Here is a 24317-nt window from a genome sequence, read left to right on the forward strand (position 1 = left end):
AGCCATGATCTTATTGAATGGCGGAGCAGGCTCGAAGGGCCAAATAGCGTACTTCTGCTCCTATTTCTTATGTTCTTATATCAGGCGCTGCATATAAAGGACGGCCAATCCGATACCGCTCATTTTGCGCCACCGCCCAAGAAAGTTTCTCGGCCCTGCTCTTTTCTGATAATCAGAAAATCTAGTCATGGTGGGAGCGGGTGCTCAATACATCTGCTGAAAAGTGGGCCAGAGCATGGTGACACCATGCAAATGAGAAAATTTATTCTCCATTTTCACCCTAGCAACATTGGTTTCAACGGATACTTGGTGCTAAATGTTATCGGGGATTTAAAATTTAAAAGACCGATTTCAACAATACAGTGTTTAAGAAAACCAAAAAGCAACTCCTCCTGATTGTGTGTCTGTAGTGTGATTCTATGCATCTATTTCTACAAGCGCACACTGTTGCACTCACCCTGTTGGCACCCAAGCACACACAATAGAGAACTGAGAGGTCACTCTCAATTTCCATGAAAGTAGAGGTTGTAATGATGACCACATACCAGAGCAGCACAAGTCCTCTGCTCCCCAAGTGTTGCCAGGTCAGAAAATACCAAACAGCAGGCTACTGGTGGCTTTCAGGCGCTTCGCTTCTGCCCTGATTTTGTGCCACCATTGTGTCCTTAAAACACTTTGTTTTACAGAAGAATAACAGTTAACACAAAAATGAGGGTTGACTACATGATCTACCACTCACAGTGGGGAGCCTTGTTGACAGGGACTACAGGACAAAGGGTCAGAACTACAATGTTCTCTCAACCAGTGCTCCCGGCAAGCACAGCTTCCCTGTTGGGAGCACAGGAGCACATAATCACCTTTATTGTATTGACCATTTATTATGTACAATTTAATATCTTTTTTCATAGAAGTATTGAAGAAGTCATATAATAAAAAGAACAGAGAGCTTATGCAAAACAAATTGATGGCGGAGAAAAAAGAGAATCTGGTGAGTCCCAGGCTGGCTCGATTCTAAAGCTCCACATATACTGGGAGCTTCTTGTTGGTATAAATCTGGTATAATTTTATAATTCAGCAGTTTAAACTGTCAATGTTATTTCCCTGCAACATTAAATTAACTGAAAGTCATTATCACTGAAGTGTAAATAATGGCCTGGATTTTGCGGTCAGCGGCGAATGAACGGTGCTAGTTGCTCATTACACTTACACTTGCCCACAGACTTTCTATGGGCTTTTGCACTGGAACTTGCTGTGATTAGAAAGCCATTTTGGCACAGCGCCCTCTACAGGGGTTCTGGGACCTGTGTGAACAAGGCAAGCAACTGTGTATCTCTTTAACCAATTGAAGAATCCTTACTGATGCACGCAGCATCTGAACGAGGAAATGCCAGTTAGAATAGTTAATTCAATGCCAAATCATGTACAGAAAGTAAATTAAAGAGAGGGAAAGAAAAATGGGATTAAGAAAGAGAGATAAAAGAGACAAAGAGAAAAGTTCCTAAACATTTTTTCATTTAAATCTTTAAATTTTTTTAATCTCCAACAATAATTAAAATCTGAAGGAATGAGACTCCCCACTTGTAAAAGTTAATTTTCAGTGCCATTGAGGTTGATTGGCAGTAATTCAGACTTATCACAGCGTTAAAAATTTACTTACTCTAGAATGGACAAGTCCGAACTTTTTCTAGTGAATTTAGTGGGTATCTATCACACAAGTCTCGCAACTTCATGCTCTTCCATTTCTTTTGGTGATGTACCATTATAGAAAAGCTCCTGGAGGAGCAGGACAATTTGGACAGCAACTTCCTGATTTCTGCATTTAACTGTGTATGTGCGGGCGCTGGAAGTTGCTGTCCAATATACGCTTTGATAACTGTGAGTGCCGATAGCCTCACCATTATTTTTACTGCAAAATCTAGCCCATTATGTCACATTATCACTGCAGTTTTAGTTATGATACAATTGTGAGTGCTTGCTGTACTGGAAATTACTCCACTGCTTATTTTTATAAAAATCTGAGTATGTTATTTAAAATAACATATATAGGGATTCAGATAATATTGACAAAAGCTAGAGCTTTGGGGCAAAGTATTCTGCGACCCTGCACCACTGATTGGAGTTTGCATTCAGCTGACGGCTCTACATGAGGGTTTGCTCATAAAGTTAGATGACAAATTATTTGTGTTACATAAACATAAGAAGGAAGAGAACATGGATGTTCAACTGCAGCCGACGATTGTCCTCCTACTTCCCTGTCTCGCACTCTCTCTCCATCTGAATGCCCAGCATGTTCGAAAGCTTCCTCCTCATAAGCAGTTACTGGGGCAGCCATCAACTGATGCATTTCGCTATTTTATATTATAGGTCTCAATTTTAACTGTGCTCGCCTGGCAGAAACCAGGCTGGGATGGTGGTGGGGCCGGGGGTGGTGGAGGGAGGGTTGGTGGTTGGTGGCTGTTAAATTGGAGCAGGGGACCAACCAACACATTTCCTCCCCTGATTGGTCAACTGCAATTTTAAATTGCAGGTGGCAAGTACACCCACCGCAAGCCAGTGAAGTCCTCTTTAAATATATAGGCCTGGAGTTTTCTCCTTGGGTACAACCAGATGTTAGACCTGAGTGCGTCCAATGTTTCGCCTATTTTACCGATGTCAAGTTACGCCCAAGTATCCTCCCAATCTCATAAGAATACACCCGAACTTAAAATGTGTATTAAGGGAATAAATCAGCATGTACAATCGGAGCCCAAAGAAAGCACCGAACCCACTTCATATATTTCTTCTTTAAGTAAGGAAATTTAAGTTTGAACTCATTCATGCACATCAGACACAGCAGCCACAAAATTCGGCACCTTTAGTGTCGGCAGTTAAGGCTGATTTCAAGATAAAAATGGTGGCTGCCTCGCTTCTGCCCACTTTCGGTGCCGCCTGCACAGGTCGCCATCTTTGGAAGGGTGATGGCGCAGGTGGGATGTGCATGTGCTGACAGTATTCAGAGTAGGCAGATGGTGACACGCGACCTGCCATTTTGGACGTCGCCATTACAATCAATGCCCTCTCCCAAACACGCACAGCTGAACGTGAATGTGTGTTCAGCTGCACAAGGGACCCACCACCAGCGCTATTTAAAGGGATACATCCAACTTGCAGGAAAATTGATTTTTTCCCCTTGTATTGACTAGAGTTAATATTGAAACTGGTTTGCCGGAATACATTGATAAAGTTGGTAAAGTGTGCAGGGAGTGCTGCTGGACGTTGGGAAGGCATTGGCTGGAACTGGAAGGCCTCTGAGGGAGTGCTGCACTGTCGGAGGTGCCGTCTTTCGGATGAGACGTTAAACCGAGGCCCCGTCTGCGCTCTCGGGTGGACGTAAAAGATCCCATGGCATTATATCGAAGAAGAGCAGGGGAGTTATTCCTAGTGTTATGGCCAATATTTATTGCTCAATTAACATAACAGAAACAGATTATCTGGTCAGTATCACATTGCTGTTTCTGTGAGCTTGCTGTGCGCAAATTGGCTGCCACAGTACCTACATTACAACAGTGACTACACTTCAAAAGTACATTGACCGTAAAGCCCTTTGGGACATCTGGTGGTCGTGAAACATAACATAAGTAGGAGCAGGAGTAGGCCATTTGGCCTTTCGAGCCTGCTCCGCCATTCAATAAGATCATGGTTGATCTTCTACCTCATCTCCACTTTCCTACACTATCCCCATATTCCTTGATTCCCTTAATATTCAAAAATCTATCGATCTCTGTCCTGAATGTACTCAATGACTGAGCCTCCACAGCCCTCTGGGGTAGAGAAGTCCAAAGATTCGCCACCCTCTGAGTGAAGAAATTTCTCTTCATCTCAGTCCTAAATGGCCGACCCCTTATTCTGAGACTGTGACCCTTGGTTCTAGACTCCCCAGCCAGGGGAAACATCCTCCCTGCATTTACCCTGTCAAGTCCTGTAAGAAATTTGTATGTTTCAATGAGATCACCTCTCATTCTTCTAAACTCTCAGGAATATAGGCCTAGTCTACTCAATCTATCTTCATAGGACAATCCCCCCATCCCAGGAATCAGCCTGGTGAACCTTCATTGCAGTCCCTCTATGATAAGTATATCCTTCCTTGGGTAAGGAGAACAGATCTGTACACAATACTCCAGGTGTGGTCTCATCAGGGCACTATATAGTTGCAGTAAGATGTCTTTACTCATATACTCAAATCCTCTTGTAATAAAGGCCAACATACCATTTGCTTTCCTAATTGCTTGCTGTACCTGCATGTTAACTTTCAGTGATTTGTGTACAAGGACACCCAGGTCTCTCTAAACACCAACATTTCCCAATCTCTCGCCATTTAAAAAATACACTGCTTTTCTATTTTTCCTACCAAAGTGGATAACTTCACATTTCTCCACATTATACTCCATTTGCCATGTTCTTGCCCACTCACCTTAGCCTGTCGATATCCCCTTGAAGCCTCCGTTCATCCCCCTCAAAACTTACATTCCACCCAGCTTTGTATCATCAGTAAATTTGGATATATTACATTTGGTCCCCTCATCCAAATCATTGATGTAGATTGTGAATAGCTGAAGCCCAAGCACTGATCCTTGCGGTACCCCACTAGTTACAGCCTGCCAACACAAAAATGACCCGTTTATTCCTACTCTCTGTTTTCTGTCTGTTAACCAATCCTCAATCCATGCTAGTATATTACTTGCTGCAATGCTCCATCTCACCCTCAGTAAGCTCCCCGCTGGAGTGGAGCTAATTTACAGAACAAACGGGAAACCGTTCAACCTCCGTCGCCTCCAGTCCAGATCCAAGGTCGTCCCATCCTCTGTCGTCGAATTACAGTATGCAGACGATGCTTGCGTCTGCGCACACTCGGAGGTCGAACTCCAAACCACCGTCAACACCTTCACCAAAGCATACGAGAGCATAGGCCTTACACTAAACATCCGTAAGACAAAGGTCCTCTACCAACCTGCCCCCACCAAACAGTACAACCCCCCGATTATCAAAATCCATGCCAAGGCCTTGGACAACATGGACCACTTTCCATACCTCGGGAGCCTACTGTCAACAAGGGCAGACGTCGATGACGAAGTCCAACACTGCTTTCAGTGTGCCAGTGCAGCCTTCGGTCACCTGAGGAAGAGAGTGTTTGAAGACCAGGACCTCAACCCAGCACCAAGCTCATGGTCTACAGAGCAGTAGTGATACCCACCTTCCTGTATGCCTCAGAGACATGGACCATGTACAGCAGGCATATCAAAGCACTGGAGAGGTACCACCAACACTGCCTACGCAAGATCCTGCAAAACCATTGGTAGGATAGGTGCACCAACGTCCGTGTTCTTGCTCAGGCCAACATCCCCAGCATTGAAGCTTTTGACCACGCTCGATCAGCTCCGATGGACGGGTCACATCGTCCGCAAGCCCGATACTAGACTCCCAAAACAAGTGATCTACTCGGAGCTCCGACACGGCAAGAGAACCCCAGGTGGGCAGAGGAAACGCTTCAAGGGCACCCTCAAAGACTCCTTGAAAAAGTGCAACATCTCCACCGACATCTGGGAATACCTGGTCCAAGACCGCACAAAGTGGAGGAGAAGCATCCGGGAAGGCGCCGAACACCTCAAGTCTCTTCGAGGGAGCAAGCGGAAGCCAAGTGCAAGGAGCGCACGTCAACCCAAGCACCCCACCCACCTGCCCCTTCAACCACTGTCTGCCCCACCTGTGACAGAGACTATGGGCTCGATCGTCCCAGCCCTGGGGAGGCGGGCATGGAGGTGGGACAGCACGTAAAACCCGCCCCCATCCCGCTTCCGTGCCCTTTTGCCAGGTGGCGGGAGGATATGTAGCTTCGGGTCCCGTCTCCTGGAGGCGGGAAAGGCTTTTAATCCTTTTAACTGCCTGTAACAGGTAGTTCACAGGCAGAAAAAGGGATTAGTGCCATTTTACCTTCACAGGTGAAGGCTTCCTGACCTTGGAAAACCCCGTCGGGTTGGAGGAGACGTGGAGGAGGCCTGCGGCGGTCGGAGGCACCTGGGAGTAAGCTGTAGCGGTGAGTGATGGGTGCAAGTGTGGAGCAGTAAGTATGCAAGGTGAGTGATAAGTTTAAAAAAGTCTTCACTTACTTTTTTTTACTTCTGTAGCCTTTAGCCGTGCTGGATCGGGAGAGCGGACATCCACCTTGTCAATTTCAGATAATGGCTGATGGACCCTCCGATCCATCAGATATCTGAAATTTACCTTTTTACAATGTTTTTTCAGTCCTCACCACAAAAACGAATCAAACTCGAGAATGTCAGTGTTTGACAGCTTCACAGAGCTGTCAAACGCTGTCATTTCTTCTTTCAAGAAGTCTTGACAGATAGCACGTCTGACATTGACGTGATCTGTCAGTGACTTCTTCCCTAATTGGCTTGCTGAGCCCACCAGGTGGGCTTAACAAGCTCAAATCAGGGGAAAATCCCTCTGAATGGTCAGGCGAGGATGGAGGCGGTACATTGACACGATAAGCAGCAGTCCCGCCTCCATTGACTAAATTCAGCCCTATAGGTCCGGCATTGGACTCATCAGTCACCTGAGAACTCATTTTTAATGTGGCCTTTTCAACCTCATGCCGGTCTGGGGTTGTGCTGAGATGGTGGCGGGTAGCATGCTGCGGGATGGAATTGAGGACACTCGCGTCGAAGACAGAGTGTCGGTTAAGGAGATCTTCGAAGTGCTCCTTCCAGCAGGCACTGACTGCCTCTCTGTCCTTGATGAGTGCCTCTCTGTTCTTGGCCCGCAGTGGGGTAGGACCTTGGGTGCTTGGGCCATAGATGGTCTTGACTGCGCTAAAGAACCTACGCATGTCGTTGTTGTTGGCCAGCTGCTGGCTTTCCTGCGCTTTCTCCACCCACCATCTGTTCTTTGGGTCACGAGTTTTTTTTGGACCTCGGCCTTCAGACGTCTGTAGAGCTGCTTTCTTGCTCTCGAGTTCTGTTGCTGTTTCCAGATCAGGACTGCCTTGCGCTTGTAGCTTATTATCTCCTCCTCGTTCTCGTCAAACCAGTCTTGGTGTTTCTTGGTCGAGTGACCGAGCGTCTCTTCACAGGTGCTGATTATGGAGACCTTGAGTGCAGACCAGGCGCTGTGGACACTCTGTGTCTCTGCATCACTGGGAGTCGTCAGGTTGTTTGTGATGCACAGGCTGAATAGGGCTTTCTTAGCGGGGTCTTTGAGTGCTCCAGCGTTGATTTTCTTGCGGCATTGTTTCTGTTGCCGCCGTTTTGGGGCTACATTGATGGAGATGACAGAGCGGAGTAGGCGGTGGTCTGCCCAGCAGTCGTCAGCTCCTGTCATGGCGTGGGTGATGTGGACGCCCTTGCGGTCCCACACTCGGACGATGAAGTAGTCCAGCAGATGCCAGTGCTTGGAGCGAGGGTGCTGCCATGAAGCCTTGTACTTGTCTCTCTGACGGAACAAGGTGTTGGTTATGACAAGGCCATGTTCTAAGCATTTCGACAGGAGGAGGATACCGTTGGAGTTGACTTTCCCTACCCCCTCTCTGCCGAACACACCTCCCCAGAGGTCTGTGTCCTTTCCAACTCTGGTGTTAAAGTCGCCAAGGAGGATCAGCTTGTCGCCCGTTGGGACTCGGGACCGGGCTTGGTCGAGGCTGGAGTAGAATTACTCTTTGGTCTCGTCTGGCGTCCAGTGTTGGGGTGTACGCACTGATGACCGTAGCGCACTGGTTCCGGGCTAGGGTGAGCCGAAGAGTCATGAGGCGCTCATTTATACTGGTAGGAAAGTCTTTGAGATGCCCAACTAGTTCATTTTTTATGGCGATGCCTACCCCATGGAGGCGGTGATCTTCTTCAGGTTTGCCTTTCCAGAAGAAGGTATAGCCACCGCCTTGCTCCATGAGCTGGCATTCCCCTGCCCGCCGGGTCTCACTAAGAGCGGTGATGTCAATGTCGAAACGTCTGAGCTCCCGGGCAACGATAGCAGTACGGTCTGTCACTGTTGGGGTTGTTCATGAGGGTCCTGATGTTCCAGGTCCCGAACTTCATTTTAAAGGGTGGAAGATGCCTGTGCGTTAATTCTTTTAACGTGGGGTGGCCGTTGCACACCAGCTACCACTGGGCTTGACAGAGCACGGTCTTGGTCCAATGGCAAGGGGATCCAAGACAATTGGAGACCAGGCTCTGCTACCACGGCCTAGCACACACACACACAAACATACTCCTACTGTCCTCCTCCCTCCTTCCCGCAGGTCCTCTCTGCCTGCGTTTCATAGGATACATTGTGGTCCTCCCAACCTCGCTGTTGGCCCGTGCTGCACCTTCCCTGGGCCCTGACCCCGCTGCTGATCCACGCTGCATTTTCCCTACTACTGATGTCAGGCTAACTGGTCTGTAGTTCCCCGTTTTCTCTCTCCCTCCTTTCTTAAATAGTGGGGTTACATTTGCCACCTTCCAATCTGCGGGAACCGTTTTAGAATCTATGGAATTTTGGAAAATGACAACCAATGCATCCACTATCTCTATAGCCACCTCTTTCAAATCTCTAGGATGCAGGCCATCAAGTCTAGGAGATTTATCGGCTTTCAGTCCCATTAATTTCTCCAGAACTTTTTTTTTTTGCTAATACTAATTTCTTTCAGTTCCTCATTCTGGCTAGGGCCTTGGTTCTCCACTATTTCCGGGATGTTTTTTGCGTCTTCTTCCGTGAAGACAGACACAAAGGGCTGGATTTTGTCAGCCCCAGCCCCGAGGAGGCGGGTATGGAGGCGGGACTGCCAGTAAAGTTGCAGAAAGTGGGGGCAGATGGCAAACCCGCCCTCACCCGCCTCCGTGCCCTTTTGCCAGGAGGCAGTAAGCCGTCCTGCCCTGGGTCCCGTCTCCTCGAGGCGGGAAAGGGATTAAATCATTTTAACTGCCAGTTAACAGGCAGAAAATAGGATTAGTCCCATTTTACCTTTTCAGGACTAACAACAGAAAATGCTGGAAAAACTCAGCAGGCCAGGCAACATCCGTGGAGAGAAATTAGAGTTGACGTTTCGGGTCGAAACCCTTTATCAAAACTGGAAAGGAAATAAAATAGATCGAAGGCAGGGCTGTGATAGAACAAAAGAAGTAAAAGAGGTGAAGGCTTCCTGACATCGGAGAACCCCGCCGGGTGGGAAGAGTTGAGTAGGAGGTCTGTGGGGGTCGGAGGGGCCTGAAAGTGAGATGTCGAGTTGAGTGATGGGTGCAAGTGTGGAGTGGTAAGTATGTGAGGTGAGTGTTAAGTGTTAGAAAATGTTCACTTACCTTTGTTTCTGCCTACAGCCTTCAGCCACGGTAGTTCCAGAGTCCCGACATCTTCGTTTTAGATTTCACAGACTGGCTGTTGGATCCTCCGAACCAACAGTCATCTGATTTCTACAAAGTTGAAAGGTTTGATGAGTCCTGAACACAAGAACTCATCAAACTACACAGAATGTCAGTGTTTGACAGCTTCACAGAGCTGTCAAACGATGACTATTCATCTGTCAAAAATTTTGTCATCTGTCAAAGTCCAGAACCAGGGGTCATAGTCTAAGGATAAGGGGTAAGCCATTTAGGACTGAAATGAGGAGGAATTTCTTCACCCAGAGAGTGGTGAACCTGTGGAATTCTCTACCACAGAGGGCGGTGGAGGCCAGTTCATTAAATATATTCAAGAAAGAGTTGGATATATTTCTTGAGGCTAAAGGGATCAAGGGATATGGGGAGAAGGCAGGGACAGGGTACTGAATTTGGATGATCAGCCATGATCTCATTGAATGGCGGAGCAGGCTCGAAGGGCCGAATGGCCTACTCCTGCTCCTATCTTCTATGTTTCTATGAAACGTCATACGCTGATGTTCTCTGTAACCAGCTTTCCCTTAATTAGCCTGCTAAGCCCGCTGGGAAAATCAAGGGAAAATAGCGTGGGTTGGCCAGATGTCGATGGAGACGGGACTAAAATCCGACAAGCGCCTCCAACGCAAAATCACCCCCACTGTGCGAGGGCAGTGGGAGGAAATCACAGAAGCCGTCACTGCCAACAGTGTTGCCCCCAGGACAAGGATCCAGTGCTGGAAGAAGTTTAATGATCTCACATGAGCAGTTAAGGTGAGTGAATACATCTTCAAATGCAATATCCCACCAACTGCATCACTAGTCTCACACACTGCTCAATGCATCACATCCCCATCACTCATCACTGAGACCCGACAAGCAGCAGTCCTGCCTCCAGCACGTCTCCATTCACAAAATTCAGCCCAAAGTCCGCGATTTTACTAATGGAGGTGGCTTGAGTGCGGGTCCGCTGCTCGGAGGCTTTCCGACCTGCTCCTGGCAGTCGCCTCCCAGAACTTATGAATTTGCATTGATTGGCCTCGTTACAGCCAACGTGTGGGTCCCTCCAGGCAATTAGTCCAATCATTGGCTTAGTGATAATGCTTTTTTCTCTGAAAGGTGCTGGCTGCTGCAGGAATGGCAGCCCCAATAACTAAGGCTGCACCCACGTTCAACAAGGGCTCTCTCCATGCTCTTGTTGAGGGAGTTAGAGGACGTTAGGAGCTCCTCTTCCCTGGAAATGGAAAGAGGAGGCCTCCTCAGCAAAACAAGGCAGCTTGGCTGCAAATTGAGCTCGAGGTCTGTGTGCAGGCGCACATGGGTTCACTGTGGAAAAAGGTTTAATGATCTGCTGAGATCACCTAAAGTGTAGCCTCTGTGTTCTGGGAAATGGAAGTTCAAGATTGAGGGCTCAGGGTGATTTCCATGTCGAATGTTGGTGACACTGAGCGCAAACCACCGTTTATTGGACAGATGACGCCTGGGGTTTTGAGAATGTTGGACTTCTATTCATCTCCATGTGCCAGCCACCTGTGGTTGAAGCGTAAGATTATGCGAATCTGGGATGGCACCCCTTGCCTGATGGCCAGCAATGAGGTCGTCTGTGTAATGTATATACCTTTAAGGGGGCAACTATCTTTTACAGCTCATGTATACTGCAGTACCGGCAGTGACCACATCTGTATATAGCACTGAGTAGTAATCTGTACAGATCAGTTCCAGTGTGAGCCACGTTTAGTAAACACCTGTTGTACCATTCTCCTGCAGTCTGTGTCTTATTATACATGGACACAACATTGGCGACAAGGCAAGTTCGAACCTACCTGCAACTCTGCATCACCTCCCTGGGATTCGTTCCTGGAGATCAGTGGATTGGAGGTCAAGGCCAGAGACTCGGGCGTCGACCACGGGCAACCGCCCAGTCATCCAGCGGAGACTCGAGAATTGCGGGGGAGGCTGTCGAGAGCCAGGCTTGGCTTTCCAGTTGAGGTGGTCCAGCAAAACGGGCTGGCAACAGGTAGTGCGCAGACCCTTCCCAGACAGCGGCGGGCTAGAGCCCGACCGAGCGGCACAGCAAAGGGCCGAGCAGCGTCAACGAGGGAGAGAGAGAGGGCAGAGCGCATAGGGCACAGCCGGTGTTCAGGGGCCGAGCAGCGTCATAGAGAGGGAGAGAGAGACGCACAGAAACCCGCGAGGCGCCGCCATTGCCACGAGGACCGCCGAGAGCGGCGTTGGCAGCAGCGCAGGAGAAGCACGCGAAACCTACAGGGCGCTGCCATTGCCACGAGAACCGCCGGGAGCGGCGTTGGCAGCAGCGGGGGAGGAAGGAAAGCGCGGGAGACACCATTTTAAGCCATTGGGAGACACCATTTTAAACCACACCCAAAATGCCGAAGAGTGGCAGTATCACCGCATTTGACAATGAAGTCGAAGATTGGACTACATATGTCGAACGAATAGAGGTATACTGCAAGGCAAATGAGGTGTCAGGTGACAAGAAAGCGTCGGTATTGTTAAATTTAATGGGTGCAAAGACGTATGGTTTATTACAAAATCTAGTAACCCCAACGAAGCCAAGGGAAAAGAGTTTTGAAGACATAGTAACGATACTACAGGAACATTTAAACCCCACACCGCTGCTGATAGCAGAAAGATTCAAGTTTCACAAATGGAACCAGCATAAGGATGAAAGCAATGCTGATTATTTAACAGAACTGCGCAAACTATCGAAACACTGCCAGTTTGGAGCGGGACTGGCAGATACCTTAAGGGACAAGTTTGTGTGTGGTCTTCAAAGTGAAGGAACCCAGAAACGGCTTTTATCTGAAAAGGACCTTACGCTGGAAAAGGCTTTCAGCATTGCGGTAACATATGAAGCAGCAGCACGGGGCGCTGCATAGATACAACAGAGACCGCAAGAATATGGCACAAACGAAATGTCATATGGAACAGAGAAGTGCTATCGCTGCGGCAGAACAACACATGACCAGAATGATTGCTGGTTCAAAGACAAAGTGTGCAGACAGTGTGGAAAAGTAGGACACATAGCACGAGTCTGCAGGTCGGGAAAGAAATCCAGCAATAAGAAACCTACCAAAGGAAAGTACAAGAAGGTACATAAGATGACGGAGAATAGTTCAGACGAACAAAAGAGTGATAATGATTCCGAAAGCAGGGAACTGAGTTGTCTGAAACTACATAATGTGATTACAACGGAGGATCACCGAACCATTTGGGTCACTCTCAAGTTATCAGGAGTCCAGGTAAAGATGGAATTGGACACAGGATCAGCCCTAACAGTCATAAACTGACGGGACTACGAGCGGCTATTCTCACACATTGAGAGACACAAAAATTTTGAAGACGTACACGGGGCAAAAAGTCTACCCCAAAGGAAAAATAAGGGTGACCGTTATATATAATGGTAAGGAAACACCAAAACTAGACCCGTATGTATTGCAAGATGGAGGACCACCATTACTGGGACGTGAATGGATCCGGAAAATACAACTGGATTGGCATTCCATACAGGCACTGACTGTGGCTGACAAAAAGGATGACGATGTCACACCTGGGCGACTGTCAAAGATCCTAACTGATGCGAAAGAAGTGTTCCAGCAAGGACTCGGAACACTAAAAGGCATGACAGCGGTGATTAAAATGGAAGAAAACGCAAGCCCAAAATTTTTTAAGGCCAGACCGGTACCTTATGCGATCCGCCCAGCCGTCGAAGCAGAGCTGGAGGGTCTGGAACATTCAGGTGTACTGTCCAAGGTAGACTGGAGCGAGTGGGCTACACCCATCGTCCCTGTGATGAAAAAGTCGTTGAGCAGCACGCCTGGGGAACCAAGGAAGGTTCGCATCTGTGGGGACTTTAAGGTAACAGTGAACCCGGTCCTTCACACCGTACAATATCCACTTCCGCGGATTGAAGATATTTTCGCCTCGCTATCTGGAGGGAAACGCTTCACTAAGATTTATCTGGCCCAGGCGTATCTGCAAATGGAGGTAGAAGAAGCATCAAAAAAATACCTCACAATCAACACCCATAAAGGTCTCTACCAATACAACCGGCTGGTATTCGGGGTAGCATCAGCTCCGGCTATTTAGCAGAGGGCAATGGAAGAAGTCCTGCAAGGGATCCCAGGGACCCAGTGTTATTTGGACGACATCCTGGTCACGGGCGAAAATGACAGTGATCACCTTGCCAACCTGGTGCAGGTGCTCACTAGATTGCAGGAATATGGGCTCCGAGCTAACCGCCCCAAATGCGAGTTTTTTAGAAAACAGATCTCGTATTGTGGCCACATTATCGATAAAGAGGGGTTACATAAGTCCCCAGAGAAGATTGAGGCAGTAGTCAAGGCTCCAGCACCGGAAAATGTGTCACAACTGAGGTCCTTCCTCGGGCTGGTAAACTACTACCATAAGTTCTTGCCAAATTTGTCTACAATACTACACCCACTGAACACCTTACTGCAAACTGGGGTGCCATGGAAGTGGAGTGACGAATGTAGACGAGCTTTCCAGAAGAGCAAAACACTAATCCCATCGAAAGAGGTATTGGCCCATTACAACCCAGCATTACTGTAGTGCATGTACCTTTAAGAGCCCCTGTGTACTGTAATACCGGTAGTGACCACTCGGGTATATAAGCCTGTACAGCGTCTTGTATCTTTTAGTTCACCTCCAGACTTTGTTCAGTAAACACCTGTTAAACCAACTCCTGCATTCCGTGTCTCCATTAACACACGGATACAACAGTGGCGACGAATTGGAAACGGAATTACCTGCAATTCGGCAGCACCTCAAGGAGATCGATTCCTCAGACGAAGGTCAAAGAAAAAAAAAACAACTGTGGTTTCACCAGCTAGCCGGGCTGGTGGCAGGTACTGCACTAATCCTTCCTGGGCGGCGGGCTGGGGCTCGATCGGGTGGCTCTGCAGCGGGGCCGAGCAGTGAGTCGGAAGGCGGAGGCAAACAGAGACGGAGGGTGCAGCACTCGGGAGACGGCCGGCGCTGCAAAGCAGGTCAGCGTTCGGACCAAGCAGAGGGAGGAAAAGTCCCAGAGAGTCCGGCGGGAACGAGTCTCCAACTATTAAAAATATCTGTGTAAATAAAAACCGCGGAGAACAGCATTGTCAGCAGCGGCAGCGGCGGGAAAGCGCGGGAGGCGCCATTTTTTCTCGGCAGGGAAGAAAGGAAAGCGCGGGAGGCGCCATTTTTGATTTTCAGGATGCCTAAGACTGGCAATATTACTGCTTTCGATAGTGATATAGAGGATTGGACCACATATGTGGAAAGAGTGGAGGTATATTGCACAGCGAATGAAGTAGAGGATGATAAAAAGGCATCAGTACTTCTAAATCTGATGGGCGCAAGGACATACGGGCTGTTACGAAACTTAATCACTCCAGCCAAACCGATGGACAAGAATTTTAAGGAGATTGTTGATACCCTACAGGAGCACTTAAACCCAACACCGCTGCTGATAGCGGAACGATTCAAATTCTTCAGGAGGAATCAGCACAAGAATGAAAGTAACGCTGATTACCTCACCGAATTAAGAAAGCTGTCAAAGCACTGCCAATTCGGGGCAGGACTGGCAGATTCTCTACGAGACAAATTCGTCTGCGGTCTCCTAAGTGAAAGAACACAGAAAAGGCTACTTTCTGAGAAAGATTTGACACTGGACAAGGCTTTCAGTATGGCTGTATCATACGAAGCAGCAGCAAGAGGAGCTGCAGAGATACAGCAAAAGCCACAGGACTTCGGCACCCATGAAATGACACGGGGTTTCGAGAGATGTTATTGCTGCGGCATATCCAGCCATGACCAGAGGGACTGCTGGTTCAAGGACAAAGCATGCAGGCAATGCGGAAAGATTGGACACATTGCACGTGTATGCCGATCTGGAAACAAAAAAATCCACTGACAGAAAAAGAATCAATAAGGAAAAGTACAGAAAGGTACAAATGATGATGGACAGTAGCTCTGAAGACCAGAAGAGCGATAGCGACTCCAGAAACAAGAGACTAAGCTGTCTCAAATTACATAATGTAATTGCCAAAGAAGATTACCAGACCATTTGGGTTACCCTCACGATAGCGGGGTCCCCAGTTAAAATGGAGCTAGATACAGGATCAGCTCTGACCGTCATAAGTCAACGGGATTACGAGCGGCTATTTCCACATATACCTTTGAAAGACACATCCATTGTCTTGAAGACATATACGGGGTAGAAAGTATACCCCAGAGGGAAAATAAGGGTGCCTGTTGTATACAACGGCAAGGAAATACAGAAGTTGTATTTATACGTTCTGCAAGATGGTGGTCCACCACTGTTGGGACGTGAATGGATCAGGAAGATACGTTTAGACTGGCACTCCATTCAGGCACTGACGGTGACCAGTAAGAAAAAAAATGATGATGACGTCATACCTGAACGATTAAAAGACATCTTGGCCAACGCCAAAGAAGTGTTTCAACAGGAACTAGGAACCTTGAAAGGCATCACCGCCTCAATAAAAGTAGAAGATGCGGCAATTCCCAAGCTTTTTAAGGCAAGGCCGGTGCCATACGCAATTCGTCCAGCAGTCGAGGCAGAGCTGGAGAATTTGGAAAAGGCAGGCGTGTTATCCAAGGTAGATTGGAGCGAGTAGGCAACACCCATCATCCCAGTCATAAAGAAAACGTTGAATAATGATAAATCTGAAGAACAGAGAAAAATTCGCATCTGTGGGGACTTCAAGGTGACTGTAAACCCGGTCCTTCACACGGTACAGTATCCTCTTCCGAGGATAGAAGATATTTTCGCCTCACTATCCGGAGGGAAACGTTTCACCAAAATTGACTTGGCACAGGCATATCTACAGATGGAGGTTGAGGAGGCCTCTAAAAAGTATCTCACGATAAACACACACAAAGGCCTGTACCAGTACAATCGACTGGTTTTCGGAGTAGCATCAGCTCCAGCTATCTGGCAAAGAGCTATGGAGCAAGTCCTGCAAGGGATTCCGGGGACTCAATGCTACCTAGACGACATCCTTGTAACAGGAGAAAACGACAACGAGCACCTTGCCAACTTGGAGCAGGTGCTCACTAGGCTGAGAGAACGGGGCCTACGAGCAAATCGCCCCAAGTGCGAATTTTTCCAGAAACAAATATCATATTGTGGCCATATAATTGACGAAGAAGGGTTGCATAAGTCACCTGAAAAAATTGAAGCGGTCATAAAAGCCCCAGCACCTGAAAATGTCTCACAATTAAGGTCGTTCCTGGGATTGATAAATTACTATCATAAATTTTTACCGAACTTGTCAACTGTTCTGCACCCTCTTAACGCACTGCTACAAACAGGAGTAATTTGGAAATGGAGCGAAGACTGTAAACGTGCCTTCCGTAAATGCAAAGGCTTGATCACATCCAAGGAAGTGTTGGCTCATTACAACCCATCACTGCCAATCAGACTGGCGTGCGATGCATCCCCTTACGGCGTAGGAGCGGTATCGCATAGATTCCCTGATGGCTCAGAGCGGCCGATAGCTTTTGCGTCACGCTCATTGAACTCAGCTGAGTGTAACTATGCCCAGATCGACAGGGAAGCACTCAGCCTGGTGTGGGGAGTGAAGAAATTCAACCATTAACTACACGGACAAAAATTTACCTTGTTGACTGACCATCAACGCCTCGTCTCCATATTCAACCCTAAAAAAGGTGTTCCCATTATGACAGCGCAAAGGCTACAGAGGTGGTCCCTTTTCCTAGGGGCACACCAATATGACATAGAATACAAAGGATCAAACCAACATGGGAATGCTGACGGTTTATCGCGCCTACCATTGCCAACGGTAGAAGAGGCACCTACAGTGGACCCAGTGGAGATGTTCCACTCAACCATTGTGGAATGTCTACCAGTAACAAATTCTACCATTGAAAAGGAAACGAGAAATGACCCGACTCTCTCACGAGTCTATGATTTAACGGTGAAGGGATGGCCAGCACATGGCAAACCACTGTTGCCAGCATTCTCGCAAAGAAGAGAACAGCTGTCAGTGTGCCGAGGAACCTTGATGTGTGGATCCAGAGTGGTGATTCCACCCAAACTCCAGGATAAAGTGCTAAAGGAGCTTCACGAGGGGCATCTGGGTGGAGTGAAAATGAAGAACCTAGCCAGAGCGTTTGTGTGGTGGCCAGGTATCGATGGAGACATCGAAGAAATGACCAAGAGCTGTCTAGGATGCCAGAAGGTCCAAAACGCCCCACCACAAGCCCCTCTACATCCATGGGAGTCGCCCTCATCTCTATGGCAAAGGGTACATATCGACTTTGCTGGTCCATTTATGGACTCAATGTTCTTAATCGCGGTTGATGCATACTCCAAGTGGCCGGAGGTAATAAAGATGTCCTCCACCACCACGGAAAAAACCATCACAGTATTAAGGACCATATTTGCCAGGAATGGGCTGCCGGAACAGATCTGTTCTGATAATGGACCGCAATTTGTGTCCGAAGAATTCAGGAATTTCTTAAAAAACAATGGGGTTAAGCACTACACGTCTGCCCCATACCATCCCGCCACCAATGGATTAGCTGAAAGGTTTGTCCAGACCTTCAAGAAGGCCATAAAGGCCATGGGTAATGAAGACATAAATCTACAACATAAGGTAGATAACTTCTTGTTTGCGTACAGGAATGCAACACGTGGTTACAAACCAAACTCCCGCCATGATGTTTTTCAATAGAAGACTAAGATGCCGGCTGGATTTGATCAAGCCAAACATCAGAAGGGACGTAGAGAACCGGCAATTTCAAGGCATGAATGAAAGGCCAACTAGAACCTTCCAGATAGGTCAACAAGTTTTGGCCCGGGACTACCGTACCGAGAAATGGCAGCCTGGAACTATTTGCACACGACTAGGACCGCTGATGTATACCGTGGACATTGGAGAAAGCATAATAAGGCGCCATGCTGACCAGATCATAGAGTCATCCGAAAAGGGACAACCTACACCACAACTCTATATGCCTAATGATGAAGCAGAGATACCCATAGTATCTACCTCCGATCCGGTGATACTGGAACCAGATGAACCCGACACTGGCATTCAAGCCGAATCGACCTTGCCAAAAGAACCTACTACACCACCGAAAACTACTACACCACCGAGGCGTTATCCGGACCGAGTCAGGAAGCCTCCAGAGAGACTGACTTATAATTGATTAACTGCAGCAAATGTGTAGATTATTGTTCTTGTAAACATGTTAATTAATGATTACTTAAAATGTTATGTACTAATTATCTAAAAGGGGAGGAATTGTAGTGTATGTACCTTTAAGAGCCCCTGTGTACTGTAAGACCGGCAGTGACGACTCGGGTACATAAGCCTGTATAGCGTCTTGTATCTTTTAGTTCACCTCCAGACTTTGTTCAGTAAACACCTGTTAAACCAACTCCTGCATTCCGTGTCTCCATTAACAGACAGGTACAACAATTACCAATTCGGTTGGCATGTGATGTGTCACCCTACAGCATTGGAGCGGTGCTGTCGCACAAATTCTCGGACGGCTCAGAGAGGCCAATAGCCTTTGCGTCACGATCACTAACCTCAGCCGAGCGTAACTACGCCCAGATTGACAGGGAGGCCCTCAGCCTAGTGTGGGGAGTGAAAAAGTTCAATCACTATCTGCACGGGCAGAAATTCACCTTGCTGACTGATCACCAGCCTCTTGTCTCCATTTTTAATCCGAAGAAGGGCGTTCCGGTGATGACTGCACAACGACTACAAAGATGGTCACTTTTTCTAGGGGCGCACCACTATGAGATTGAATATCAGGGCACGAAACAGCATGGAAATGCTGATGGGCTATCACGTCTGCCACTGCCTACTGCGGAGGAAGCACCAGCAGTGGATCCTGTCAAAATATTCCATTCGACTATAGTTGAATACCTACCGGTAACTAACGCTTGTATCGAAAAGGAAACCCGAAATGACCCGACACTGTCTCGGGTATATGATTTGACGGTGAAGGGATGGCCAGCACATGGCGACTCACTGTTGCCAGCATTCTCGACAAGGAGAGAACAGCTGTCAGTGTGCCGGGGGACCTTGATGTGTGGATCCCGAGTGGTAATTCCACCCAAGTTAAGGGATAGAGTGCTCAATGAGCTTCATGAGGGTCATCTGGGAGGGGTAAAAATGAAAAGCCTAGCCAGGGCTTATGTGTGGTGGCTGGGAATCGATAAACAAATCGAGGACCTGACCAAGAGCTGCTCAGGATGCCAGAAAGTCCAAAATGCACCACCACAGGCCCCTCTACACCCATGGGAGTGGCCCTCATCTCCATGGCAACGGGTGCATATTGATTTTGCTGGTCCATTCATGGACTCAATGTTTTTAATAGCCGTGGATGCGGAATCGAAATGGCCTGAGGTCATCAAAATGTCCTCCAGCACCACGGAGAAAACTATTGCAGTCCTACGGACCATTTTTGCCAGGAATGGCTTGCCAGACAGATTTGCTCCGACAACGGACCACAGTTTGTGTCCGAAGAGTTCCGGAGGTTCTTGAAAAAGAATGGGGTAAGGCATTACACATCCGCCCCGTATCATCCAGCCACAAATGGATTGGCTGAGAGGTTCGTACAAACCTTTAAGAAGGCAATAAAGGCTATGTACAATGACAACATTCTGCTGCAGCACAAGGTGGACAATTTCCTGTTCGCCTACTGGAATGCGACACATGCAGTCACCAACCAGGCCCCAGCCATGATGTTCTTTAACCGAAGGTTAAGATCTCACCTGGATTTGCTCAGACCAAACGTACGAAGAGATGTTGAGAGTAAGCAATTCCAGCACATCCATGAGAAGCCAACAAGGAGCTTCAATGTAGGGCAACCAGTCTTGGCCCGCGACTACCGAACAGAAAAATGGCAGCCAGGAACGATATGCACATGGCAGGGCCCACTAATGTACACAGTGGACGTTGGGGAGAGCATCGTGAGACGCCATGCTGACCAGATCCTAGAGTCACAGGAACAAGTCAACCCCATGCCTCGCCCATACGTACCTGGTGATGAACCCGACGTACAGGTCGCATCTACCCCAGAAACAATAGCATCGGAAGCTGATGAACCAACCGACAACAGGGAGCCAGAATCGCCTCCACACCAAGAGCAAGACACTCGGGAAAGGCGCTATCCAGAAAGGATCAGGAAGCCTCCCCAAAGACTGAATATATAAATAGACTATTTTCAGCTAATGTTGCATGTTAAAAGTGTTAATTGTAATTAGTTTGATATTTAATTGTTAAATGAGTGTTATGGTACTGTTAATCTAAAAGGGGAGGATTTGTAATGTATATACCTTTAAGGGGGGTACTATCTTTTACAGCTCATGTATACTGCAGTACCGGCAGTGACCACACCTGTATATAGCACTGAGTAGAAATCTGTACAGATCAGTTCCAGTGTGAGCCACGTTTAGTAAACACCTGTTGTACCGTTCTCCTGCAGTCTGTGTCTTATTATACACGGACACAACAGTCTGCTGCTGGATTGATCACATCCCGTCACCCCCCGTCCTCTTCATCTTCCTCCAAGGAGGCTGTGTGCTTGGCCACTTGTTCATCTGGCTGCACTAAGCCACACTGCTCTTCCTCCGAATCTGGTGACCAGGATGAGAGGATGTAAATGGTTCCCATCCCGTGGTTATAGATTGCAGTTGAGGCAAGAAGCTTGCAAGCGCGCACTCAGAGTGGCCTGAAATTTATCCAATCAGTTCAAACAGCAGATGTGTGTCAGCTTGACCAGTCACAAGGTCAGTAGATTTGCAAAATCTTATCCCGAACCTCCAACAACAAAGTTGCATTTGAATGCCAGCCATGTTACTGCAGCGCTTTAAAAGTTTTGCACCAATAATGACTACAGATCATGTCCTCCACCAGCTCGTTTCCTTGCAGCAGGACTGTTTCTGACAAGACAGGAAACAGGAGCCAGAGGCAGCAAAATGGGAAACCTCTGTCAAAATAGGATTATCAAGGCAGTTAACAGGCTCTTAACTGCCTTAACTACCTGTCCCACCAGTTGGAGCCGTGTCAGTTTGGGAGCAGCTGAGCAGACATCCAGGAAAATCGCGTGGGGGCGGGTTGGGTGTATGAAGCCATTTTTTCCAATTTTACCAGCTGACACCCCCCCAAACCCGCCTCCTCAGGGCTGGTAAAATCGCGCCCCCAGTATTTGTATAATTTCTCTGCCATTTCCTTATTCCCCATTATAATTTCTCCTGTCTCAGCCTGTAAGAGACCCACCTTTTACTTTCACTAATCTTTTCCTTTTTACATACCTATAGAAGCTTTTACAATCTGTTTTTATGTCTCTCGCTAGTTTATTCCCATATTCTGTTTTCCTTTTCTTTATCAATTTCTTGGTCCTCCTTTGCTGAATTCTAAAATCCTCCCAATCCTCAGGCTTACTACTCTTTTTGGCAATATTATAAGCCTCTTCCTTTGATCTAATACTATCTTTAACTTTTCTTGTTAGCCATGGTTGGACCACTTATCCTGTGGGGTTTTTGTGCCTTAAAGGAATGTATATTTGTTGTAAATCTTGTATTAATTCTTTAAATGCTAGCCATTGCTTGTCTACCATCATACCTTTTAATGTACTTTCCAAATCTACCTTAGCCAACTCGCCCCTCATACCTACGTAGTTTGCTTTTAGATTTAAGACCCTAGTTTGGGATTTAACTAAATCACTTTCAAACTCAATATAAAATTCTATCATATTATGATCACTCTTCCCTAAAGGCCCCTTTACTACAAGGTTATTAATTAACCCTTTCTCATTGCACAATACTAGATCTAAAATAGGCACTATATAAATGGAAGTGTTTCTGTTCATTCTTTTTCTGATTGCACCACTTGCTCCCAGTTATGGGGGCAGTCCCCCTCACACTGCATGACAGGGAGATGGAGCAAAGGCAGCAAAGATAAGCTACTCACAGAGGGAGGAAGAGGAGGGCTTTCAGCAGGATGCCTTACCCACCTAGAGTCTGCAGGGAGCACTTCTCCTATCTGTACCTAAGCCAGGAGCAGTGTGTTCGGAGGCTCCGCTTCACCAAGGAGGTGGTCGCAGAACTCTACCACCTCTTGAAACCAGACCTGCAGCCTCAGAGCAGGGCGACTATGACCCTGCCAGTGGCCCTCAAGGTGACCGTAGCCCCGAATTTTTTCACCAGCGGATCCTTTCAGGCTGGAGCAGGCTACAGAGCTATCATATCGCAGTTCGCCATCCATCGCTGCATCCGGGAGGTCACAGAGGCGCTACTCCAGGAGAAGGGACTTCATTGGGCTGTAATTTACAGCCCCTACGGTTGCAAACGAGGTACGCACGCGCCCATAAGGGCCGTGCAAGTTCTGGGTTTAGGCTAGCGCTGTGCATGCGCTAAAACCCAGAACTTGCGCTCTGTGAAGAATTTTCTTGACAGATCATCCGCATCCCTGGAAAAAGGGCATTCGCAGGTGGCGAGTTGGGCTATTTGCCCAACTTCTGCCCAGCGAATGACTGTGAAATTCTTACGCCTGGTAACAGCAGGCATAAGGCCTGCTTTTACCAGCGTAAGAGTTTTTAAAAAACAGAAAAATAAAATTTCATCAATAATTTATACATTTAAAAACCTGTGAAATAGGATAAGTTTATTTTTAGCCCCTTTAAAAGATGTAAATTTATTTTTCAAAAAATAATTTAAAAAAAAATGTAATTAAATGCCATTTTGATTAATTTTAAATATGTGATTTAAAAAAAAAATTATTTATAGTGTAGAGTTATTTTTTTGGGTATTCCCATTTATGCTTGGATTCTGTTCTGTCATTTGTTGGGCCAGCCCACGTGATCCCAAGAGCGCTTGCGAACCACATGCGCCCCTGGGGTACGTGGGCCTTTTCCCATGGGTACCCGGGGAGGCCCAGGACCACGAATCTCCATACCTCCCAGACCACCAGGTACGCGGGCATTTTATTTGCGGATCGGAGGCATTTCCCCACGGGAAGCCTGTGACTGCAAATTCAAAGCTGTTGGGCTCGAATTTCCAAACCCCGTGGAATTTCCAAACCTGTTGGAGGCGGGAGTGGGGGGAAAATTGCAGAATCGGGGGGGCACGAACCCTTCTCGCCTCCATGCCCATTTCCCAGGAGGCGGGTACCCGACCTGTGCTGGGAGCCGCCTCCCCGAGGCGGGAAGGGGATTAGTGCCAATTAACTGCCTGTTAACAGGTAGTTAACAGGCTGTTTTTGGCCTAATCTCTATTTTTAGCCCTGAAGTGTTGGCTGCCCGATGGCTCCAAACCATGCCAAGTTAGCGAGGCGGACCGTCGGGCTGAAGGGCTTGGAGGGTTCAAGATGTCTGGTGTTCAGGTGAGTGATGGGTGCATGAGAGCAGAGGTAAGTGTGTTTGGTGTGTGTAAAGTGTTTAAATAAGTTTTACTTACTAATGCAGGCTTCCTTCCATCAGGTCTCGGGAGTCCCTCATCTCACCGGCACAGAAAGCAGAATGGCCGCGAGCTGTCAAAAGTTGCAGCATTCTGCTTTCTGTTCTGGAGAGATTTCTAACTGAGTGTGAAGAAGGACTCAAGTTAGAAGTCAGATTGTCAGTGTTTGACAGCTTCACAGAGCTGTCAAACGCTGATATTTCATCTGTCAAAAGCTCTTGACAGATGAAATGTCAATCCCTGACGTCACCTGTAACCGGCTTTCCCTTAATTGGCCTGCTGAGCCCGCTGGGCGGGCTCAACAAGGTCAATCGAGAGAAAATCGCGTGGGTTGGCCACAAATCGATGGAGGTGGGACTGCAACCCATAAAGTGGGTGTCCCGCCTCCATCTCGTCCCCAGTGACAAAATCCAGCACATTGTCTTCTCTCTGAGAGAAGTAGGAGGGAGCGCCCATGTGGTTTTGCCAGGATA

At 47.6% G+C, this 24317-nt stretch overlaps 1 protein-coding gene across 1 annotated transcript in view; it reads left to right on the plus strand.

Moving 5' to 3' along the window:
- Window positions 1–24317, plus strand: part of LOC147117522 (zinc finger CW-type PWWP domain protein 2-like) — a 139642-nt gene that overhangs the window by 14449 nt on the left and 100876 nt on the right. Inside the window, exon 2 of the mRNA XM_085988575.1 lies at window positions 909–988. Within this exon, the coding sequence (XP_085844701.1) occupies window positions 909–988 (80 nt within the window). The remainder of the gene's footprint in view (window positions 1–908; window positions 989–24317) is intronic.

Source organism: Somniosus microcephalus, chromosome 5 (genome assembly GCF_052327205.1).
Source record: "Somniosus microcephalus isolate GS21.2 chromosome 5, FLI_Smic_1.0, whole genome shotgun sequence".
Taxonomy (NCBI): domain Eukaryota; kingdom Metazoa; phylum Chordata; class Chondrichthyes; order Squaliformes; family Somniosidae; genus Somniosus; species Somniosus microcephalus.